The following is a 20,492-nucleotide window of genomic DNA, read 5'->3' on the forward strand; positions in this document are numbered from 1 at the left end:
ACTACATTTGTAAAAACCTCCTTACCAAAACGAAACACGCAAAGGGAAAGGTCCTCCGCTCGTGACACTCTCTCCCATGCCAGGCCGAGCTGCCTCCTTCGGCCGACTATCGTCGGCGGCCGTTCCCACGCTCGGGCCCCGTAAGTTCTTTCATTAACTGTTGCTTCCTAGAAACGTCCTTAAGAGCGATGGGTACACCATTGCTTACCAGGTGTACATGCGACAGCGAGGCGCCCCGACATCCTAACAAGAGCGCAGGGGAATATGGTCGTTTACCGGCCGCCACTATGTCTCGGTCAGGCTAAGTGGTCGCGTCCCCATGTCATTCTCAATGACACGCGTGCCTGTTAACAATGGCTTAGACTCGGACGGTGGCGCCGGACCGGCCTCTTGCTAGACGCTTTTCCTAGTAAGCTTTCCCCTTCTAATCCCGAACGGGGGTGACCTTGACTGCTCCGTCGGTAAGCCGTAAATGCAGCGTGTAGGCGCCTGTCCCAGGCTGGAAAACACGATTTATCCCACATTCCATTAAAGTCAAAAGCCGAAGCTCTGTAATGGCCAGAGAAACAAACCCAAAGGTAGAAGAGTACAAAGAAAGACTTAAAAAAGAAGCAGAGGAGTTGGTTTTGCACAAATTTCCTGGGAAGATACTGGAGCTGGAAACCTTGCTCTCGTGACACTCCGATGGCGACAAATGCGGTCGAATTCAGCCCCATTGTATCAAATGCGCCGGCTGGCCATGCTGCTCCGAGTAGCATATTCTGGGTGAAATAAAAGAAACAAGTTTGAATCCTGTTTATGGGTGGCCAGCCAACGTGCCCACTGACCACAGGAACGTTGCAGATTACGTATTTTCGAGCAAAACTTATCATATATTTCACCAGGAGAACCAGAAACAGTAAGAGAAGACGAATCAAACTCTTTAGTTGATGAGTTCGATTTGTGATGAACAACTTGTACGTGTATTTTTTCATGCGAGCTGTTAATTTTCAAACTGCAACAGAAAGATGGCAGTGTTTTCGAACAAAAGGGGCACGAAGTGAAGTAATGGCATGCTAAACATTGCGCTATGACACAGGAGCTCAGGGTGCCATTTGGCACTAGTACTGCTATATGGTCCAAACAAGATCGTTTTCTTTGACCGCACATAAATTCTCGTGTGAAAGATGTATTTTATTTTCCAGGCCAAATGCTCATGAAGAGAGAAAGTATTCAGACACTTGAATCTTTCCTCGACATAGGATATCAATGTCCAAATCATCCATGACGCAAAATGGTTCTTCAGTACTAAAAGCTTCAAAACAGCTTCTGGTTTTAGAATAAAGTGACTGACGCTATATATATGAGGGTGGTAGATTGCTAACGCAGTAGGACACACATTGAAGACAACGTTAGAGAAAGGTCTGATGGAGGCGGAAATGTTGTAGGCCCGTGTGCTCAGATTTGGGTGCACGTTAAAGAACCCTAGGTGGTCTAAATTTCCTGATCCCTCCACTACGGCGTCTCTCATAATCATATAGTGGTTTTGGGATGTTAAACCCCACATATCAATCAATCAATCAATCAACGTTAGAGAAAGGACTTCGGGTGCAATGCAGGATGGCCCAAGCTTCTCGGCAGACGAGTTCGCTCCGAGATTGCTCTGGAGTTGTCATTGTATAAATATCGTGTGGAGCGCGTGATAGCAGCCTTTATAAAAATGGCTACAGGAACGCGCATGGCATTGGAAACTCATAGGGGACATTTGCGGTGGTAATCAAAGGAACACTGTGTGTGAACATGTCAGCGCTGCCACTCAATCAACATTTTTCAATAGTGCAGAGACGTCAGCGTGATTTCCGCGCTATCTTTCTGCCAACTCAACACGTGCCTCCCACAGGCATGTTCATGGGCGTTTCCTCTTTCGGCAGGTTCTTTCGTTCCACCTGTAGCATAAAAATTTCCACTCTCGAAGGCAGAAAGGGTGCACACGCAGCACTCGAATGCTCGTTTTGCTCCTATCAAACATTGCAATAAATATAAACACAGGTGGCCACCTAGGGAGCCCACGTCATGGCGGCTACGCGGCTGTGATGAATACGTCGTGAGCGCGGTGAAATTTAATGCGAGACATCGTAGCCACTTGGTTATAGAGAAACATACTTACATAAAGAGCGGAACTCCCGTAGGGCCCTGCCCCGCCACGGTGGTCTAGTGGCTAAGGTACTCGGCTGCTGACCCGCAGGTCGCGGGTTCAAATCTCGGCTGTGGCGGCTGCATTTCCGATGGAGGCGGAAATGTTGTAGGCCCGTGTACTGAGATTTGGGTGCACGTTAAAGAACCCCAGGTGGTCAACATTTCCGGAGCCCTCCACTACGGCGTCTCTCATAATCATATGGTGGTTTTGGGACCTTAAACCCAACAAATCAAATCCCGTAGGGCCCTGCGGTCCAGCTAGTGCGCTGTTTTCAGTGCTACGAGTGGTTGGTCAGACCCGATAATGTCGTCAGCATAAATAAAATAAAAAAACATTTTTTTCTTTTTGCCGCTGGCATTTGAACCCGTACCTTCGTGCTTCAAAAGAGAGTGTTTTTACCACTACGCTACACACCCATGCGTCCACAAAGGGAATACATGTATAGTACATCTAAACCACATGAATGAGCCTCTTTGTGCAAAACAAATGCAGAAACACACACTTTCTACCCGTACTTTACTATATTTTGTTGTAGGGCAATAAATATCCTTAAATTAATGGCACGTATGTAGAGCAGATATGGAAAATTGCACAAATTAATAAATTTCTTCTTTACGAAAAACGAATGCCAAACTGGGGTATTCATTGCCCTCCTGAGGAGGCTAATAAATGTCTTAACCAAAAAGTGAAAACAAGGATGGGTGCGCCACCTAGTGGTTCGTCGGACCCTTTGTGGCTGGGTCGTGAAAAGGCTCCAGCGGCCACTCTTTAGATAGTAAGTTTATATTGGTCAGACCCTTTCTTGTTGGGTCGTGAAGAGGCTCTAGTGGCCACTCTTTATATAGTATGTTTTTCTATGACTTGGCGATATCACGTTTACTTCTGCGTGGGTGCGTGCATAGTCTGCACGATAAAACTGATGGAATGATCGTGCCGTTTACGTGAGTACTGCTTTTCGGCACGAGGAAATGTGGTGGGCGTACCCGATCTTCACAATGGGCGTCTCTCAATCAAACCGATATACGCGTGAACCCGAATACAAACACGTTGCTTTTGAGAAGGCCCGATTCGAACTCGTTACTGTGATAGAGCCTGTGTAAATATCAAGCGTTTGATTCAGTGAGCGCTAAGCGGCAGCTTCTTTGCATATAAAATAATTTGTTGAGCTTACACTACTTGTGCAAGGCTGGAGCCATTGAGGATGTTATGATAACCTAGGTTCTTGCAACTTCTCAAGTTGGTCATTTACTCACGTGCGTGATCGGCATCGAAGAAAACACCCCATCAGCTCTGTCTCAAGTTTGATTGAATTAATTTACTTGGGCTTAATGACCGTTACACTGAGCTGTCTTGTCTTCATTGATAAGGCTTCAAATAAAATGCAGTTACCTCGGGCGCAGTTAGCAAGGCAATAATCAGTATGAAGCTATTTAACAAAATCCTGATTAGCATAATACTAAGTGTCATAATATTAGTAAGGGATAAATAACACGGTTTTCCTTAGTGTGCTGAAGATTAACGTCGCGGTAATTAGCATATTTTATTCAGCTCATGAAGTAGCATGCATTAGTTAGCCTAGTTCGAGTTTTACATGGTTTCATCAGCACTGTATTCTTAATATGGGGCGTAATTACGTGGGCCTTACCATGACTTGGTGTAATTAGCTTGGTAATAGCGTGTCCTGGCCTAACTTGCGAAGTATATCATTCAACCAAATAGATAATTAGCTGGCCACACGTGCTCGCATGCTGGCAGGTGATGACAACAAACACGACGCGCACCAGCCGAGCAGCGCACTTGAATGTACACGCTGACACGTGGCCTCACTAGAATGTAGAAACCGACACGTGGCCTCGAATTCAGCTGCGGTCGCGATGTTGCAAGGCGCTGAGCCAGTACTGGTCTCACAGGCCAGCGTGCTGATTTTTCTAAAACAAACTTAGTGCAAGCATTGAATACTTCAAAATAAGTTTAAACACCCCTGCATCTAAAGTATCATCACAATGAGTTTCTGACACTTTTATGCATAGGTGCACTTCTGCACTCAATGGAACGACAAAATAAGGAAAGAAGAGGCTTGTGGTTTGAAAACACCGCGCAACTTAGCCTACCGCCCTTGAGCGATCACTGCTTCTATCGTAATCAGTAAAACAAAGCGTGCTGAGGGGTGGATTTGACTTCTTCGTTCTGTTGGTTCGTTCTTAAAGGGGTGTCGCCACAGCTCGGGAATATCCAGAATTTCGCGAAACTCGGCCGATCCTGCACAGAGCCCTTAAGCATTGTTGAAACTAACATGGGCATCAGAAACAGTATACTTATCAATTGCAGAAAAGCAGCAATACCAACACTTCTACGGAGCTCTCGCGTTAAATGTTTAGTGGTTGAACCTTTCAGAACAAATAAATACTGGATTCAATCCAGAAAAATATTTTCAGTAAGTACAAAATCATCTTTATAAGCGTTTGCTTCTTCGGCCAAGCTTTTGCAAGTATGCGGCACAGGTAATCAACTGTTTATATCTACCCAGGAATGTTGAAAATAAACGTAGGTGATTTTAACACGTAAGCGCTAAGAAAAAAACTGCACAATTTTCTGCTCAAAAGACCTCGACACGCTGCGATGCGATGCTGCACGGGGGGTGCACACTTATTGATATGTGGTGTTTAACGTCCCAAAACCACCAGATGATTATGAGAGACGCCGTAGTGGAGGACTCCGGAAATTTCGACCACCTGGGGTTCTTTAACGTGCACCCAAATCAGAGCACATGGGCCTACAACATTTCCGCCTCCCTCGGAAATGCAGCCGCTGCAGCCGGGATTTGAACCCGTGACCTGCGGGTCAGCAGCCGAGTACATTAGCCACTAGACTACCGCGGCGGGGCAGGGGGTGCACATTTCGCGAGAGCTTTCTAAAATAATTCCGACACTAAATAAACAGAGAATGGAGTTTATTCTGGATACCATATGGCCTATTTCATTGATGTGTAACCAACCTGGTCGAACTTGTAAAGACAGTGTAAAGAACGTGTGAACGTGTGAACTTGTAAAGAGAGTGTAAAGAACTTTTGATGCGCGTATGATGATCTATGTCAATGAACATACAGTAATAAATCCCAGACAAGTTAGCTTTAAGTCGGGATACTTCATTCATTTCGTGTGCACGTGTGGATTTGGAAAGTCGCATACAGCTAGCTCGGCATCGGCGTGAATACTGTGCACAAGTCACTCTAGACTTAGCTAAAGTGTACGATAAAGTGGAGTATTCTATCCTAATCCAGCAGATGCAAGACTATCGCTTTCCAAAATATGTAACATCACGGATTACAAAGTTTGTAAAAGACAGAGAATTTTATTGCTTCCTTGGTGGATGCTCTTCTGAAATATATAAGCAGACACGAGGTGTACTTCAGGGCGCAGTATTATCCGCAATTTTATTCAATATACTATTAAGCTATTCCAACTCATCGGGATATTCAAATTAACATGAATGCAATTATATTGCTTTCTTTGCAACAAACAGCGATCTGCACTCATTGGCCCAACCGCGGTGGTTTAGTGTCTAAGGTACTCGGCTGCTGACCCGCAGTTCGCGGGATCGAATCCCAGCTGTGGCCGCTGCATTTCCGATGGAGGCGGAAATGTTGTAGGCCCGTGTGCTCAGATTTGGGTGTACATTAAATAACCCCAGGTGGTGAAAATTTCCGGAGCTCTCCACTACGGCATCTCTCATAATCATATGATGGTTTTGGGATGTTAAACACCACATATCAATCGATTTGCACTCATTGTGTCAGGCATTACAGAATTACTTGAATATGCTAGAAGCATGGCTTGACAATATCTATATGTCATTAAGCGTAAAAAAGCACGCTTCTGCCAATCTCTTTATTGATCATATCAACATTTCTTTGATGTATCGTAACGAGCTAATTCCCCAGGTCGATTTTCTGAAATACCTAGGCATCGTACATAATGGAACGCTAAATTGAAAAAGCTACATGGACGAGGTTGGCTATGAAGCATCACGTGCCTTGGGTTGGTTACGGAAAATTGGGAAGAGAAAAACAGGATTGCGAAGGAGTTCATGAATAAAAATTAACAAGATGTATGTGCGGCCTATTATGGACTTCAAGTGCCTATTATATTCTGGCAGCACGGCATACAAGATGAGACAGTTAATATTATTAGAAAAAGAAGCTTTGCGCTTGTGTCTTAAACTCCCCAAAGTTGTTGCAAATAATGTTCTGTATGTGCAAGTGCGTCTTTCATCTTTGTTAACTCTGATTAGTATACTTACAGTCCAAACTTTCTTAAATATATACAATTCGCCTAAGAGACAAGCGTCTTGCGTTTTTATTCAAGAACCAAGCACATTCTTCGGAACACAATGGTCTAGACTACACTTCCCTTAGATTAAATTCGTCCAAGCGCTGCTAGAACCTCTGAATGTAAATATCTATCAGTTTGCCTACACGAAGATGCCGAATTCAAAACTTGAAATAAAATTTGAGAATATTTTTTTCTCTAATGCAAAAGAATTGCCCCTTCAATGCTAAAATAATCAGTTACATTACTACTTGAATCCATAAACAGCATTATTGAGACGGATGCATCCGTATTAAATGAAAAAGCGGGAGTAGGCATCTTCTGTACTTTTCTCGACTGGTCTTTTTCAGTTAGATTACCTGATTATGCGCCAATATTGATCGCTGAATTGTTTGCTATTTATCTAGCACTTCGTAAACTTCCTGCAAGCAAATCAGAAGCAGTCATACTTACTGATTCTCTCTCGGTATGTTCTGAACTATCTGCAGCAAAAAAATTGACATTATTGAGTATGATTAACAGTTTATTACCAGCAAACCTGAGAAAATTCCGCTTCTTATGGGTACCTGGCCACTGCGGGATTTATACGAATGACATGGCAGACTTGCTAGCTAAAGCATCTTTAAGTGGACCACTCTTACATATCTTACCTGATTTCGTTTATGTAACATCACTCAGATATAAAATGCTTGTTTGCACTTGAAAATTAAAAAAATTGTCATTGAATTAAGTGAAAGACTTCGTACATCTAAGATTTTTCTGGAACAAACAGTGGTGTGTATCTCAGCGGTTAGAAATTACAATCACCAGATTGCGATGCAGAATTGATTTATTGATTTGTGGGGTTTAACGTCCCAAAGCCACCATATGTTTATGAGAGACGCCGTAGTGAAGGGCTACGGAAATTTTGACCAGCTTGGGTTCTTTAACGCGCACCAAAATCTGAGCACACGAGCCTACAACATTTCCGCCTCCATCGGAAATGCAGCCGCCACAGCCGGGATTTGAACCCGCGACCTGCGGGTCAGCAGCCGAGTACCTTAGCCACTAGACCACTACGGCGGGGCTGCGATGCGGAATTCCGCACCTGAATTATTACTAACATAAAGCTGGACTGACAGCCTCTCCGTTATGTCTCTTTTGCAAGAAATTAGAAACCGAGGATCATTTCTTTTTATTCTGTCACCGATGTTCTTATCAAAGGAAAAGATACCTGGTCGAACCAATTGAGAAGCTAGGTTTAAATATAAACGTGGCAGTAATTTCATCCTTCGGAGGGATCACATTAGGTTATGGCCACAGGGAGGTTTGCTCTGCTGTGTGTGCGCACATATTGACAACAAATAGATTACCTTATTATTAATAATATTTTTGTCTCCAAAGACTACCTGAATGCATGACCGCAAGCTCGTGTAGCCTTTTTATACATTTTTTACGATTTGTTCTTGCTTTATACTGAAATTCTATTTAGGAATTTCTATTTAAGAATGCATAACTAACTTGATGATCCTGCCGCCCAGTTATTGGCCAATCCCCCGTTGTCGGCGAGTTCCGGCTAAGCAAAAGCATCATCATCATAATCATCATCTTCATGGCGTCTACGACCAATGCCTACGAACAACGCAAATGAACCCTGTCTCACGAAAACATGGAACGCGTTTTTACCGGGAGTGGCAGGGAGATGCACATGCGCAGTGGAGGCGTGAATGCGGCACTGTTCAGGAGGTGTTTCTTTGCCTTCGCCGGCGACTCGGAACGGAAAACATGGAACGCGTTTTTACCGGGAGTGGCAGGGAGATGCACATGCGCAGTGGAGGCGTGAATGCGGCACTGTTCAGGAGGTGTTTCTTTGCCTTCGCCGGCAAAGAAACACCTGCATTTGCTTGCTTTGGGTGCGTAGCAGATGAGCGAGAGTGGAAGGGGTGCGCATGCACTGTAAGGGTTGTCACACCGTTCACCGGATTCAGCTCGAACCTAAAACGCTTTGCACCTAAAACGTGCGCTTCTTCCTGTGTGTCCTTTCATCGCCGCCGTTAGTTCCACGATATGTACTTCAATGAATTCTAAGAAGAAAGGCAACACCGGCAGCATAGACCCGACGATTCCAAAGAGTAAATATCGTTTTCCCAGCAAGAAACAAAACCCATCATTTCTGGTGGCAATAAAATAATTTACGACATAGTCACACCAGCTTTCGCACCTACTTTCCAATTAAACCCGAATTTTCATGAAACGTCACCTTGGTTGCAGAGTTGACTATACAGTCTAATAAACATTACAAATGTACTCCTATGATTTAGCCGACATGTCAAAATAATGTTAATTGTTGTTGGGTGCCATCCACTGAACTAGATTTATGTAAGCTGGAAAATTGGGCGAGTTGGTGCCGATTCACTTCGGCTAATAGAGCGAAGACCCAGACATGAGTAGAAGTGGATACGGCACAGCGTTGATTTTCCATCGATTTACGTAGTAGTGTTCCGGACCACCATCCCCGCGAGCACTAGCGCTCTAGTTCAGCTTACCGCTTTTGGTGTTGGCTGTTGTCATCCCTGCGCAACTATAAAATAATGGCTATATAATGCATTTGCTTGCTTTTAAACGTATGTGTGTGCGTGCATTTGTACATATCTTTCGCACCATTTCGTAACCTCTGACACTCTGAAGAAATGACAACAGAGTCATCTTCCACCCACATGCTTCACATAACAATAATTTCCAAGGTACGTGGCGTTTGCCGAATTTTTTGTCAAACCCTAGTGACGTATGCGGGTATGTTTCACAGAAGATTGACCCTCAAACGGCGTGAATGGTCGTTGGTAATTTAAATATGACAAAAACTGACGTCGGCATCATTGTCAAAACGAGCCAAAAGAATAAATATTGAGGTCCGAGAAAAAATCGATTCCGAGCATTCTGCGTGCCAATGAAATAACACATCGTTGTTACTGTATTCGAGGCCGGATCATTCGGCGTGCAATTTTCGGGAGCGAAGCAAAAATTGAAAAATGGCATGCCGGTTGATGATGATGATAATTGCTGTTTGCACTCTGCGGTGCAACACCAATTATGGTCGTGCCCTTGTACTGATGTAGCAAAATATTGATCTAAAGGACCACGCAGAACCACCAGGTTTTCTTGATACTGTGTAATAGTTTGATTAAGAGGCCCCCAGTGTATCACTGCGAGGCAAAGCACTTCATTATAAGCAGCTAATGGTTAAAAGTATAAGACATCAGGTCAATTTCTTCTTACTTCGTTGTCATGTATCGTTCTTTGCCAGCGGTACTACATAGACAAATTGAGCGGCCTACACCAAATTCATTTTTTTTACTTCGCAACTACAGGTTTTCTCGCTCACTTTAATCCAAGTGCTAGCCTAAATAATCTGCACGCTATTAAAATAATCTGTGCGCCAAGCTCTTCAATCCATGTGCCAAACATTCAATCCAAGCGCCTACTCAATGAGGCCATGTGCGAGAGAAATAAATCCAAGTGCCATCGTGTTTAATCTGATTTCCAATGACCGATTGTCATGGTTGAGAGGTCACTACAATGCTCGACGCAATGCTCCTTCCCAACAACCTGGGTATGACCATAATTCAGGTGCCAGTTAGTTTAATCCATGCACAAAAATCAGACTACTGGGCGTAAAAACGGCAGTGCAATTGAAATTAGGTTCCTACAATATATTATACAATAGCCGGAAGGTAAAATAAATCATTATTATTGGTAGTCGCCACAAGTATTCATGGAAAAAAAATACTGCCGTGGTTCGCTTGAGCCGTGTTTGGAGTGCATTGCTATGTACAAGCTTGTAGATGGGTGCTTGGCCCGGGTAGAGTCATTTTAGTGGCAATGAAAGAAAAAGCAGCAACATGCTGACGAATATTTTGTGTTCGCCAACAAAGGTCATATTTGGATTTATGTAGCATTACATGACCGGGCCAGATCATGTATTTCGAAATACAAAATATGGTTATTGGAGTGCCGGAACACATACCGAGATATTGAAAGCTTGCCATGGGCAGTGATGAATCAAAAGAAGATACATGCTCAATAGATTAGGGGCCCCTCGCAGGGCAGAGCGAATTAGAAAAAAATCGAAGAGGTTTTTGTTCTATAAGGCACATAAAACGTAAACTTGATGTGGAAAACGGAAGTCATATTTTACATTCAGATTAGCTGTAGTCTTATTGTGCAAACAAAATGATGTGTATTCGATGAACGCGTGTTTCAAGCAAACATGCTTCAGCAATACTAGCGTCATCTGTTACATGAAAACAGGAGTGTCTCCTTTAATACTTAAAAAAACTTTATTCCACATGAACCGAAACAAATACAAGTTCAGTTTTAAATGTGCATTTCTTTCTTTAAAAATGGATATCATCACTCGGTCATTGTTGTTCTCACCGGGATGAGCGGACAACTGCGAATGCTTCAGCAAATAAGTAGTCAAATACGCTCTGCTGAGCAGACGACACGTATCTATGCATATGGGTACATGGTCTGCTGGTATAATAGTGTAGCAATGAAGCATAGAATAACACGGACTCTATAAGCAAATACATTTGGTAGCCGTAAACGCAATTAATACACACGTTTTTCTTATTTTGAAGCTATGACACCAAAACATTCGGGGGAAATAGCACTGCGCCCTTCTTTTTATAAACTCTAGCATGTATAGGAGAGGCAAAAGTTCTTCCTGTAACATCATGTTTACAATATTCTGAAGTTTATATTATATAGTGTGGCAAACTATGTGTTTTGTTGCATGAATTAAACTGACTGGCACCTGAAATAAAGTCCTTGGTAATTGGAATAAACAAGGTGGCACTTGGAATAAACTCACTGACACGCAGCTTCCTTCAGTTGGCGCTTGGGCTAAATATGTTGGCGCTTAGATTCAATCTTTGGCACATGGAGAAAATGGCTCCGCGGTCAGATTTTTTCAGTGGCGTGCAGATTAGTTAAGCTTGATTTTCGAATGAAGCGAGTGGGAAAACCTGTAGACCTCCGTCAAAAACATCATCTGTTTCGTTATATGATGGTGGGTTTTTCCTAATTTAGATCTCTCCAATATGTTGCAGATCTTATCGAGGGTGACATCATGCCCCCTAAGCAAAAAGTAAGTGTGATGACAATCTCTTTCCTTTCTCCTGTATCCTCATGTACCCTATGTTGTCCAAAATGAATATTTTATTTTATCTTGCTCGATTACTGTTTCTTGTTTGCTTTTCTATCTGTTTTATAGTCTTTATCAATGCGTGGAATCACGGCACAATACTGCAACCTAGCAGTTTATTTCTGCAAAACAACCATTAGCAGCATCAGAATTAATCGTGCATGACCAACGAGCAGTTTATTCATCATTTATTTTAAAACACAGCGTTTGTGTGGTTCTTTATCTTAAAATAGCAAGAATTCAACGTATTAGCTTTTTGCTAAAGGTGATATACAAACTATTTGGGCCACACTGTAACTTTCTAGGTGCAAATAAGGATCATAATACAGAGATCACGGGATGGGAGATGTCATACGTTACATAAGAAAATATTTTGCTGACGAGAACAGTAAATATCTCTTCCTTCACCCCACGCATGAGGTGGCGCAGCTTCTTATTTTCAGTCATATGAAAATATGCGCGCTTGAACAGGTGGATCATGTCTTCGATGTAACTTGCGACACTTTCGTTGGTGAGTTGGTTTCTGGTCTTAAGCGCAGCCTGCGCCTTTTCTTTGCATTCCGTGCTTGCATAAGAAGCCTGAGCTTGTCGCCGAAATGCATCCCAGGTAGTAAAGGAGGTTTTATAGTTCTCATACCACGCCTTTTCAATGTGCTCCAAAGCAATATACGCGGCAGAGCTTCTCTCTTTCTCTCTCATCCCAACCATTCAAACTTGCCACTCTCTCAAAAAGGTTCAGCCAATCTTCCACGTCTTCATACAGGTCGCCATTAAATACTGGTGGCTGGTGAGGCTGATTGATAACCACGTGTGCCGATGTTACCTGGGTTGTCATGGTGGTGGTGCCTATTGAATGACTTCCCCTCAGCGTAAAGTGGAGCGGACTGAATTCTGGTGAGTTACCTCAAAGATGGCAACTGGTGCTCTGGTGCACAGGCGTCAGCTCCACAGGATCAACTCGCTGGGGGTCGGGGCTACGCTGTCTTGCGTTCCTAGGGCTTCGATTCATTACCAAGCACGTCCACCAGAAATGCTCCAAACGAAATAAAAGAGACACCCACGAATCGACGTCTTGCTCGCCCCCAGACCAAAAAGCAATGTTCTCTTCTTCTTCCACTTCCAAGCAATTTCACGCTACAGTTGATGGCTCATACCCATTTACCTGTGACATTATTCTCTTTCCTCAAAAAGCATAGTCTCGATGTTGGTGATGAGCGTTGAAAAAAAATGATGAAGAAAAGATGCAGCTATGGCATCTAACAACTGCGTGGTAAGGCAAAAAAAATGGGCTGGTGTCACAGAAGTATTCAATAAAAAAAGGAGTTAGGACACAAGACACATCAAGAAGAAACAAAAGTGACAAAAAATAGTCATTGCATGGTAAGTCAGTCCACGTTCGATTGACGACGCGAGAATTACGGCTTGAGCCTTGCCACATGCACCACATCACTTCGTTGGCACCGACGGGAACGTCTTGAGGTGCCCTCAGGGATAACTTCGTATGTAACGTCGCTGAGTCGGTGTAGAGCTTTGTACGGGCCGAAATAGCACCGCAGCAACTTTTCAGAGGGACCACGCTATCAAATGGGGGTCCACACCTGAACTTCTACGCCTGGTTGAAAGGTAACCTCTCGGTGTGTAAGGTTGTAGCGGCGTGCGTCCACAATTTGGCGAGCCTGAATACGGCGTCGGGCGAGTTGACGGGCCTCCTCGGCGCGTTGAGCGAACAAGGCAGCGTCCGCGTTGAACATACCCAGGTTGTTGGGAAGGAGCATTGCGTCAAGCATTGTAGTGACCCATCGCCCATGAACTAAGTGAAATATTTAGTAGTTTTCTTATAATTTCCAGCTATGAAACACTGTTATTCAAACGTAGGTCGTGTTACGGGCATTGTTAAAAGACAACCCATTTTATCTTGAAATGATCTCTTCAAGTTATTTGACACCCGGATAAATTACTTAGCCTGAACTGACTGCGGCTTTCGGAGACTGGATTATTACAATTTTGCTAACTGCATCAGAAAACTGCAGTTTTACAGCTTTTTGTTGGTACCCACCTCAGGGTCATCACACCCCAAGACCATTACCGAAGACGAACCTCTTGAACGGCATTGCTGCAGTGACACACCAGCACGGAATCGTTCCAACTGTGCAGCTGTGTCCGGCCACGTTGGCCGCAGTTCATGGCGCAGTGGCTTCAAGCTCATTGATGCTTATATCCGAACTCCCTCCCAACCCTCTATCACCGAGGATGTAGCTCACGAGCGTTTCCGCTCTAACGCTGCCGCTGTGCCATGCATTTCAACTTTCCACATGCGCACTGTTTGTTGGTACCCGCCTCAGGTTTATCACAGCCAAAGACCGTTACGGAAGACGAACCTCTTGAAAGGCATTGCTGCAGTGACACACCAGCAGGGAATCGTTCCGACTGTGCAGCTGTATCCGGCGACGCCTCTGACGATCTCTGGTGCCGTTTGGGAAAAAGAAAGTATGCCAATCGCGGCCCCGATCTCATATTCACCATCAGCACCCATCTGACGCTCTTCCTTGCGCCCGACAAATACAATCTCGGAATCGTTGCTGCAAAAAACGCGGACCCAGTGCTCATTTTCGCATTGACAGATGGACTTCCACCCCCTGTACAAGTACCGTTTCAAAGATGAGGCTTTAGAATAAATTATTACAATGAATCATCACAACGACATTACCTGCCCGTGATTACCTGCCCGTCCATCTTTCCGCCGACCTGTCATGGAATGCCCACATTGACGCAATAACATCTAAAGCATCTAAAACACTTGGATTCATTAGACGCCACTTACATCAAGCTAACTGGAAGACAAAACTTACAGCATACACCTCACTTGTTCGGTCTAAAATAGAATATGCTTCATTCATTTGGAACCCACATCAAATTTACTTAATTAACAAACTTGAATCCATGCAAAATAAAGCTGCCCGATTCATAACCAGAAACTACTTGCGTCATTCGAGCATCACTAATATCAAAGCATCACTGAGCCTCCCATTACTAGAGAAAAGAAGAGTGCTGGCCCTGCTATCCCATTTTCACAAACTTTATCATAATCATTCGTCATTTGCTACCACTTACATATTGCCTGCCCATCACTATTTTCCGCGCCTAGATCACCCCTTCAAAGTTTTAGTTCCATATGCGCGTACAAACATCTTCTATAACTCGCCTCTGTTGTGCGCACTCCGTCTTTGGAATGACTTACCACATGATGTTGTGTCTGTAAGAAACTTCGACACCTTTGTAGAAATGTTAAAAAGCTCACCTAATATCGTATGAAAAAAAAAAAAAAAAAAAAGTGAATTATTTTTTTGTACGATAGTGTTTCATTGTTATTTGCTGTGCTTTAGTGGTGTTACCAACTGTTTATTTGTTCAAATGTAACCTAACCCTCATCCCGTTTACTGTAACCCCCCCCCCCTATGTAATGCCCGGCAAGGGCCTTTAGGGTATGTGAATAAAAAAAAAAAAAAAATTAGAATGAGCCCTCTCACACCAGTGTACCACATCTACGCACTTCGCAAAAGTCATTCACCAAATGTGCCAGCTCTATCAATGGGCCCCAGGCAGAAAGATCCAGCATCGATCATTCCGGCTACATGGTTTCCGAGCTTGCTCTTGCACCGTGTAGCCGGAATGGTTGGGCGTGCTATTCTGGCTCGCGGAGAACCACCTAAACACCATAACCCCCTAGCAAGAAGCCGTTGTTTCCATCACGAAAACCCCCACCGATCGTTTAGATGAAGAGCAGCTCGGCTAAAGAAACTAGATTCCATCCAACTCTAGTGGAAGCGGCGTAGAATTATGCAATGATTGCGTTCACGCATACAGACACGGAAAGAGAAGAAAAAGAGGTATAACAGCCGACCCAGAGACAGACGCCGACCCTGTGTCTGATTTCACTACAATGGCGTAGCCTACGAAACCTGAACCATCCCGCTAAAGCTTTCGCGGATTATCGGCAGTAGGTTCTTTCCATCGAAGAACATCATCAACGCTTCCTGGCTCATGGAAACCAGGACCCTGCCACTGCCGATATAACCTACGCCGCTATTTGAGTACGGCACCCAAACATCCTCGCTGGCTAAAGGGCACGTTTACTGTGGCGCCATGAAAACAGCCCATGGCTTCCTGCTGCCAGAACACGCTGATAACGCTTTCTGTGGCAATCATTTTTCGTTCAAGACTTTATCAGTGCGTGATCTGCTCCAGGACGCTCTCCAAGCTCCCTGTGAGAAGCATCCCACCACGGTGAGCACAGTAACCAATTACTGCTCGGAAGCCATTGGCTCAGTGTGCAGAGATTACCTGAAAGCGCAGCTGAGCTTTCTCGTACCATCGCGTGACTACATGGGGGTGCTGCGAGCGCGCGACTGTATGGATGTGCAGCACACCGGCTCAGACAATTTTTATTTGGAATCCCAGATTACCTTATTGAACCTCCGATAACGTCTCACCACTGTCACCGGAGTGTGATCCGGTTATCTGGATACCACATTTTGGCAGATGGGCCCTTTTACATCCCCTACCGGCAATTTACGTCTCGGCCACGCCAGTGGCGTCGCTAGGCTCAGTGATCATTGCAACTGCCAGTAGAACAGACGGCCAGTTTGACACCGCAGCCGCAACCGTGGCGGACACCCGAACTAGATATTAACCTCACAGCATGGCGTGGACCAGCGTCACGTCTTCGGACAGTCGACAGGAGCTGCCCGAATCCTTCAAGAGCATTGCACTTGATGCCGCGGTCGCTTGCCGAGAGCAGGCGAGCAACGCACTCACGACGGCCTCCGCCGACGTGGTGTCCCTGGCCGCAGCTGCCAACGCGGGCGCAAGCGCCTACTCCCCAACACTTTCGTTGCCTGCAACGTGCTACGTGGACCCACAGCGGAGGCGCCCAAAGCCTGTGTGGCGGCCTCGACCTCTGCTGAAACAGAAAGCAGCGAACTTTGTTGTCGTGCTCGAACCCCGGGCTCAGTTGTTCCTCGCCAACGCGTCCCCTGAGAACGGGGCCGGACGCGCACTCATCGCCCACCTCGGAGTGACTGCAACACGGCTAATCACTGTTGTGATGGTGCGGGAAAAAAATCTGATCCTAGTTTACACCTCAATCCTACACATAGCGGACAAACTTACTGGCGAGTTTGTGGTTACCTCATCAGCCGGACTAGTGCCCCTGTTTGGGTACTTGCGCGCGAACACTCAAGACTCCTGTTGTGGTGTAGTGACAGTCTGAAGCTCTGACACCAAAGATGCTCTTCGTGAGAGCCTTTATAGGCCCCTAAAGTGACATTCTACACATACGGCGACTGGGCACCTCGAATTAGGTGCGCCTCACGTTTTCCGGCAAGGTGAAGCCGAAGTACGTTGCTTACGACGCCCTGCTCATCCAAGTGCAACCATACAAAAAAACTGTTCCAGCCTGCAGTCAGTGTGGCTCCGTTGGAAATCGACTTGACGCCTGTCCCAGCCCAAAACCAGACCTTTGTGGCATCTGCGGAAAGGCAGTGCCGCTCACGTATGGCGCCCATGCTTCTCATGTGTGTACTCCCGGAAGCGCTCTCTGTGCTGAGTCCCACGTCTCCGGAGACCGGTGCTCTAAGCAACGCTGCAGGGCACCGCCATTCAAGCCACCCCTCCTTCATCCGTAGGTCAAGCAGGCCGCAAGAAGAGAAGACGTCGTCGCCGATGAAAATCGGGTTATAGGTCGTCGCCGCAGGTGGCTCAGCCCGCTTATATCAACCCTGCCCCGCCCCCGCGCTCTGTCGCGGTGGCGCTAGGAGCTCCATGATGAAGCATAACTACGGACAGACCTCCAGCCAGGAGGTCTACAGTAAGGCATCTCTTCCACACCCCACCCCAAAGAAAACCATCGTTGCAAGGACTTAATCCTGCAGCCCAGGGAGATCCATCGTGGGCCGACCACGTCCGACGAGCCTCTCCGCATACACTCTCGGAAATCTCCTAACCTAAACCGCCTACTCCTTCTGCTACCACGCGGGACCACATTGAATTCCGCAGGTTGCAGGCCCATGTTGCCTTTTTAACGCAGGTGATAAGGCGCTTGCAAACCACTCGTCCTCACGCAATCTGACACACATCGGGCAGGTACCAGATGCGATGGATAGTACTCCGTTCAAGCGCATGGACACCGCGGTGCACCTTGCCCCGCTTGAGGCGCGCCTTGACAACTTAAAGGCCCAGATGACGTCCATAGTAACCACAATCGAGGATCAATTGGCTTCCACCTTCCAAACCATTTTTGACCGCAATCCGGGCATGATAGTTGCTCAGATGACTCAACTCTCTGTTGGGACTCGCCGTCCTAAGCTTAAGTGGGTGTCTCAAGCTCAAGCGCGCCGACCTCTTTCCCAGGTAGCCGAGGTAGACGCGCATTCTGGCAGTTCGACTACGACCTCGCAAGTGAGCACAGGATTGAGCAGTGAAGCGTCTATGGCCCACTTGGCTCTCCCGGATGCCGCCCAAACGTTTAGTTCTCATGATGACAGACAACGGCTCTAGATCGCGCTGCCTCCACGCAAATTTGGACCTTTTGAAAATCCTACTGTGCAATTGTCAGGGATTCAGGGCACGCATTGAGTGAGCTGCTTTCCGGCTCCACTTGGAAACTATACGCATTTGCCCGTGGCAGTGGCGCTTCAGGAGTCGGGCGAACACGCTGTTTTTACAAGTTATACCGTGTACCAAAGGAATGCGCATACCGCACTCTGCGTGCACAGAAATTACACCGCCAACCTGATGAATCTCGTCGATGATACGCTTTACTCCTACGTTATGGTGACTCTCCTCCCGCTTCGAAAGGAGGACCCTTCAAAACATATTGTAAACATCCACAGTTTTCCAAAATTGTCTAATGTAACTTACGCTAATGTCTTTAGCAAATCCCCCACCGTGGCCGGCAGGGAGCCTCTAGTAATTGTAGGCGACTTTAACGCCCCCAGTCCTCATTGGGGTTACCGTAGAAAGGATCGGCGTGGAAGAAATTTGGCGGAACTTATTTCCACCCTCGGTCTCGCTATCCTTACGCACCCAGCACACCCGACCCGCATTGGTAACTATGCAACTCGAGACACATATCCTTATCTCACACTTACCAAGCACATCAAGTATGCAGAGTGGTTAAACACTGAGGTAACCCTCGGCAGTGACCACTGCATTCTTCTAGCTGCAATTCGGACACATACCCTTAGCCGTCCCCACCACCAAGCAAAACTTCCGAACTGGGACAAGTTTCATTCAGAGTACACAACTCTGACTCATGCAACAAGGTCATGCCTCTTGGTCTCCCCACCTTGTGACATCACTTCAGAAAACAGCAGACGATTCAGCTCTCAGAAGCCCCTCGGGTAGTGGATAACTATCTCCTGCGGCTCTGGGCGGCTCGGCATAGCCTAGTCTGCCGATGGTGCCGATAAAAGCATAATCATCAGCTCAAAATTCGCATAGCATCGCTCACTCAAGAAGCAGCCGAGCACACGGCCCAGCTCTCTGACTCTAAATGGGTTGAACGCTGCAACAATGCCGCCAAGCATATGTAAAATCACAACACATGGCGTTTCTTCACGGCCCTCATTGATCCTAGACAAGCGCGCACAGAAACGCAAAAGCATCTTCAACGCGCACTTCAGGCTTTCGCGGGTTACGCGGATTAATTGACACAGGCTCTTTGGGATAAATATCTCTGTGGCCGGTAGGACCCCATCGAAGCAGCGTTCTCATATGCTGGCTTGGAGAAAGCAGACTTGGATTGTTGCTTTCAACTCCATAATTTGAAGGCAACCCTGTCCATAATAAAGCGAGGAACGGCGCCGGGAAGGGATCGAGTGACAGTTAAGCTTCTAGCCAACCTTCCAGACCCGGCTTATCATCAACTCCTCGACTACTTCAATCGAATTCAGGAAGGGCATGAACCACTGCCACAAGATTAGAAAGTGGCTTTAGTAACGTTTATTCACAAACCAGGCAATTCTTTAAACATTGAAAACGTACGACCCATTTCCTTAACCTCGCGTGTGGAGACGCTTATAGAAACGATGGTTAGGGATCGGCTCTCCGATTACCTCAAGGCCCGGCACACCTTTGCCGACACCATGTATGGTTTTCGACATTATTTTCCTTCTCAGAACATACTCCTTTAACTCCATTGTGGCGTCATTGAGCCGTTCGAGCATCCCAGCAATGATAAGGTAGTCCTTGCCTTAGATATCAAAGGGGCTTTTGTTACCATCATCTATGAAATAAATCTTACCCATCTGTCCCAAAAAGACTGTGGAAATAATGCTTTCAGGTACATCCATCAGTTTCTGATGAAACGGCAGACGTACCTCCGCATCTAAGACAGGGAGCATGGCCCATATTTTCTGGGTACTTGAGGAGAATCACAGGAAGCAGTCCTCTCTTCCCTTCTGTTTAACCTCGCCATTGCTCATCTCTCCTCACTGCTGTAGGATATTCCCGGCGTACGCCATGCGCTATGTACACCGATGATAGCACGCTATGGGCAACCCAGGGTTCCCTTGGCAGCATTGACGCCAGCCTGCAACAAGCAGCGTCGGTCGTGGAGGACTACGCCTGTCGCTGCGGCCTCAAATACCCTCAAACAAAATCTGGGTTTGTACACCTTTGCTCCAAACCTAGAGACGTGACAGAAATCGCAACTTTGTTTCACACCGGGCCAATTCCGGAATGCGAAGAAATCTGCGTCTTGGGGCTCTTTTAACACAATAGCAGAAAAGCTTACACAACCCTG

At 45.9% G+C, this 20,492-nt stretch overlaps 1 protein-coding gene across 5 annotated transcripts in view; it reads left to right on the forward strand.

Annotated features, from left to right (window-relative positions):
* LOC119161647 (low choriolytic enzyme) overlaps nucleotides 1–20,492 on the forward strand; it is a 1,178,895-nt gene that overhangs the window by 629,827 nt on the left and 528,576 nt on the right. For all 5 annotated transcript variants that reach the window (XR_012887764.1, XM_075880929.1, XM_075880927.1 and 2 more), the window contains one exon: nucleotides 11,595–11,632. Coding sequence is in view for 4 of the 5 variants with exons in the window: in XM_075880929.1 (XP_075737044.1) it covers nucleotides 11,595–11,632 (38 nt within the window). In the remaining variant the exon portion in view is untranslated. The remainder of the gene's footprint in view (nucleotides 1–11,594; nucleotides 11,633–20,492) is intronic.

This window comes from Rhipicephalus microplus, chromosome X (genome assembly GCF_043290135.1).
Source record: "Rhipicephalus microplus isolate Deutch F79 chromosome X, USDA_Rmic, whole genome shotgun sequence".
Classification (NCBI taxonomy): domain Eukaryota; kingdom Metazoa; phylum Arthropoda; class Arachnida; order Ixodida; family Ixodidae; genus Rhipicephalus; species Rhipicephalus microplus.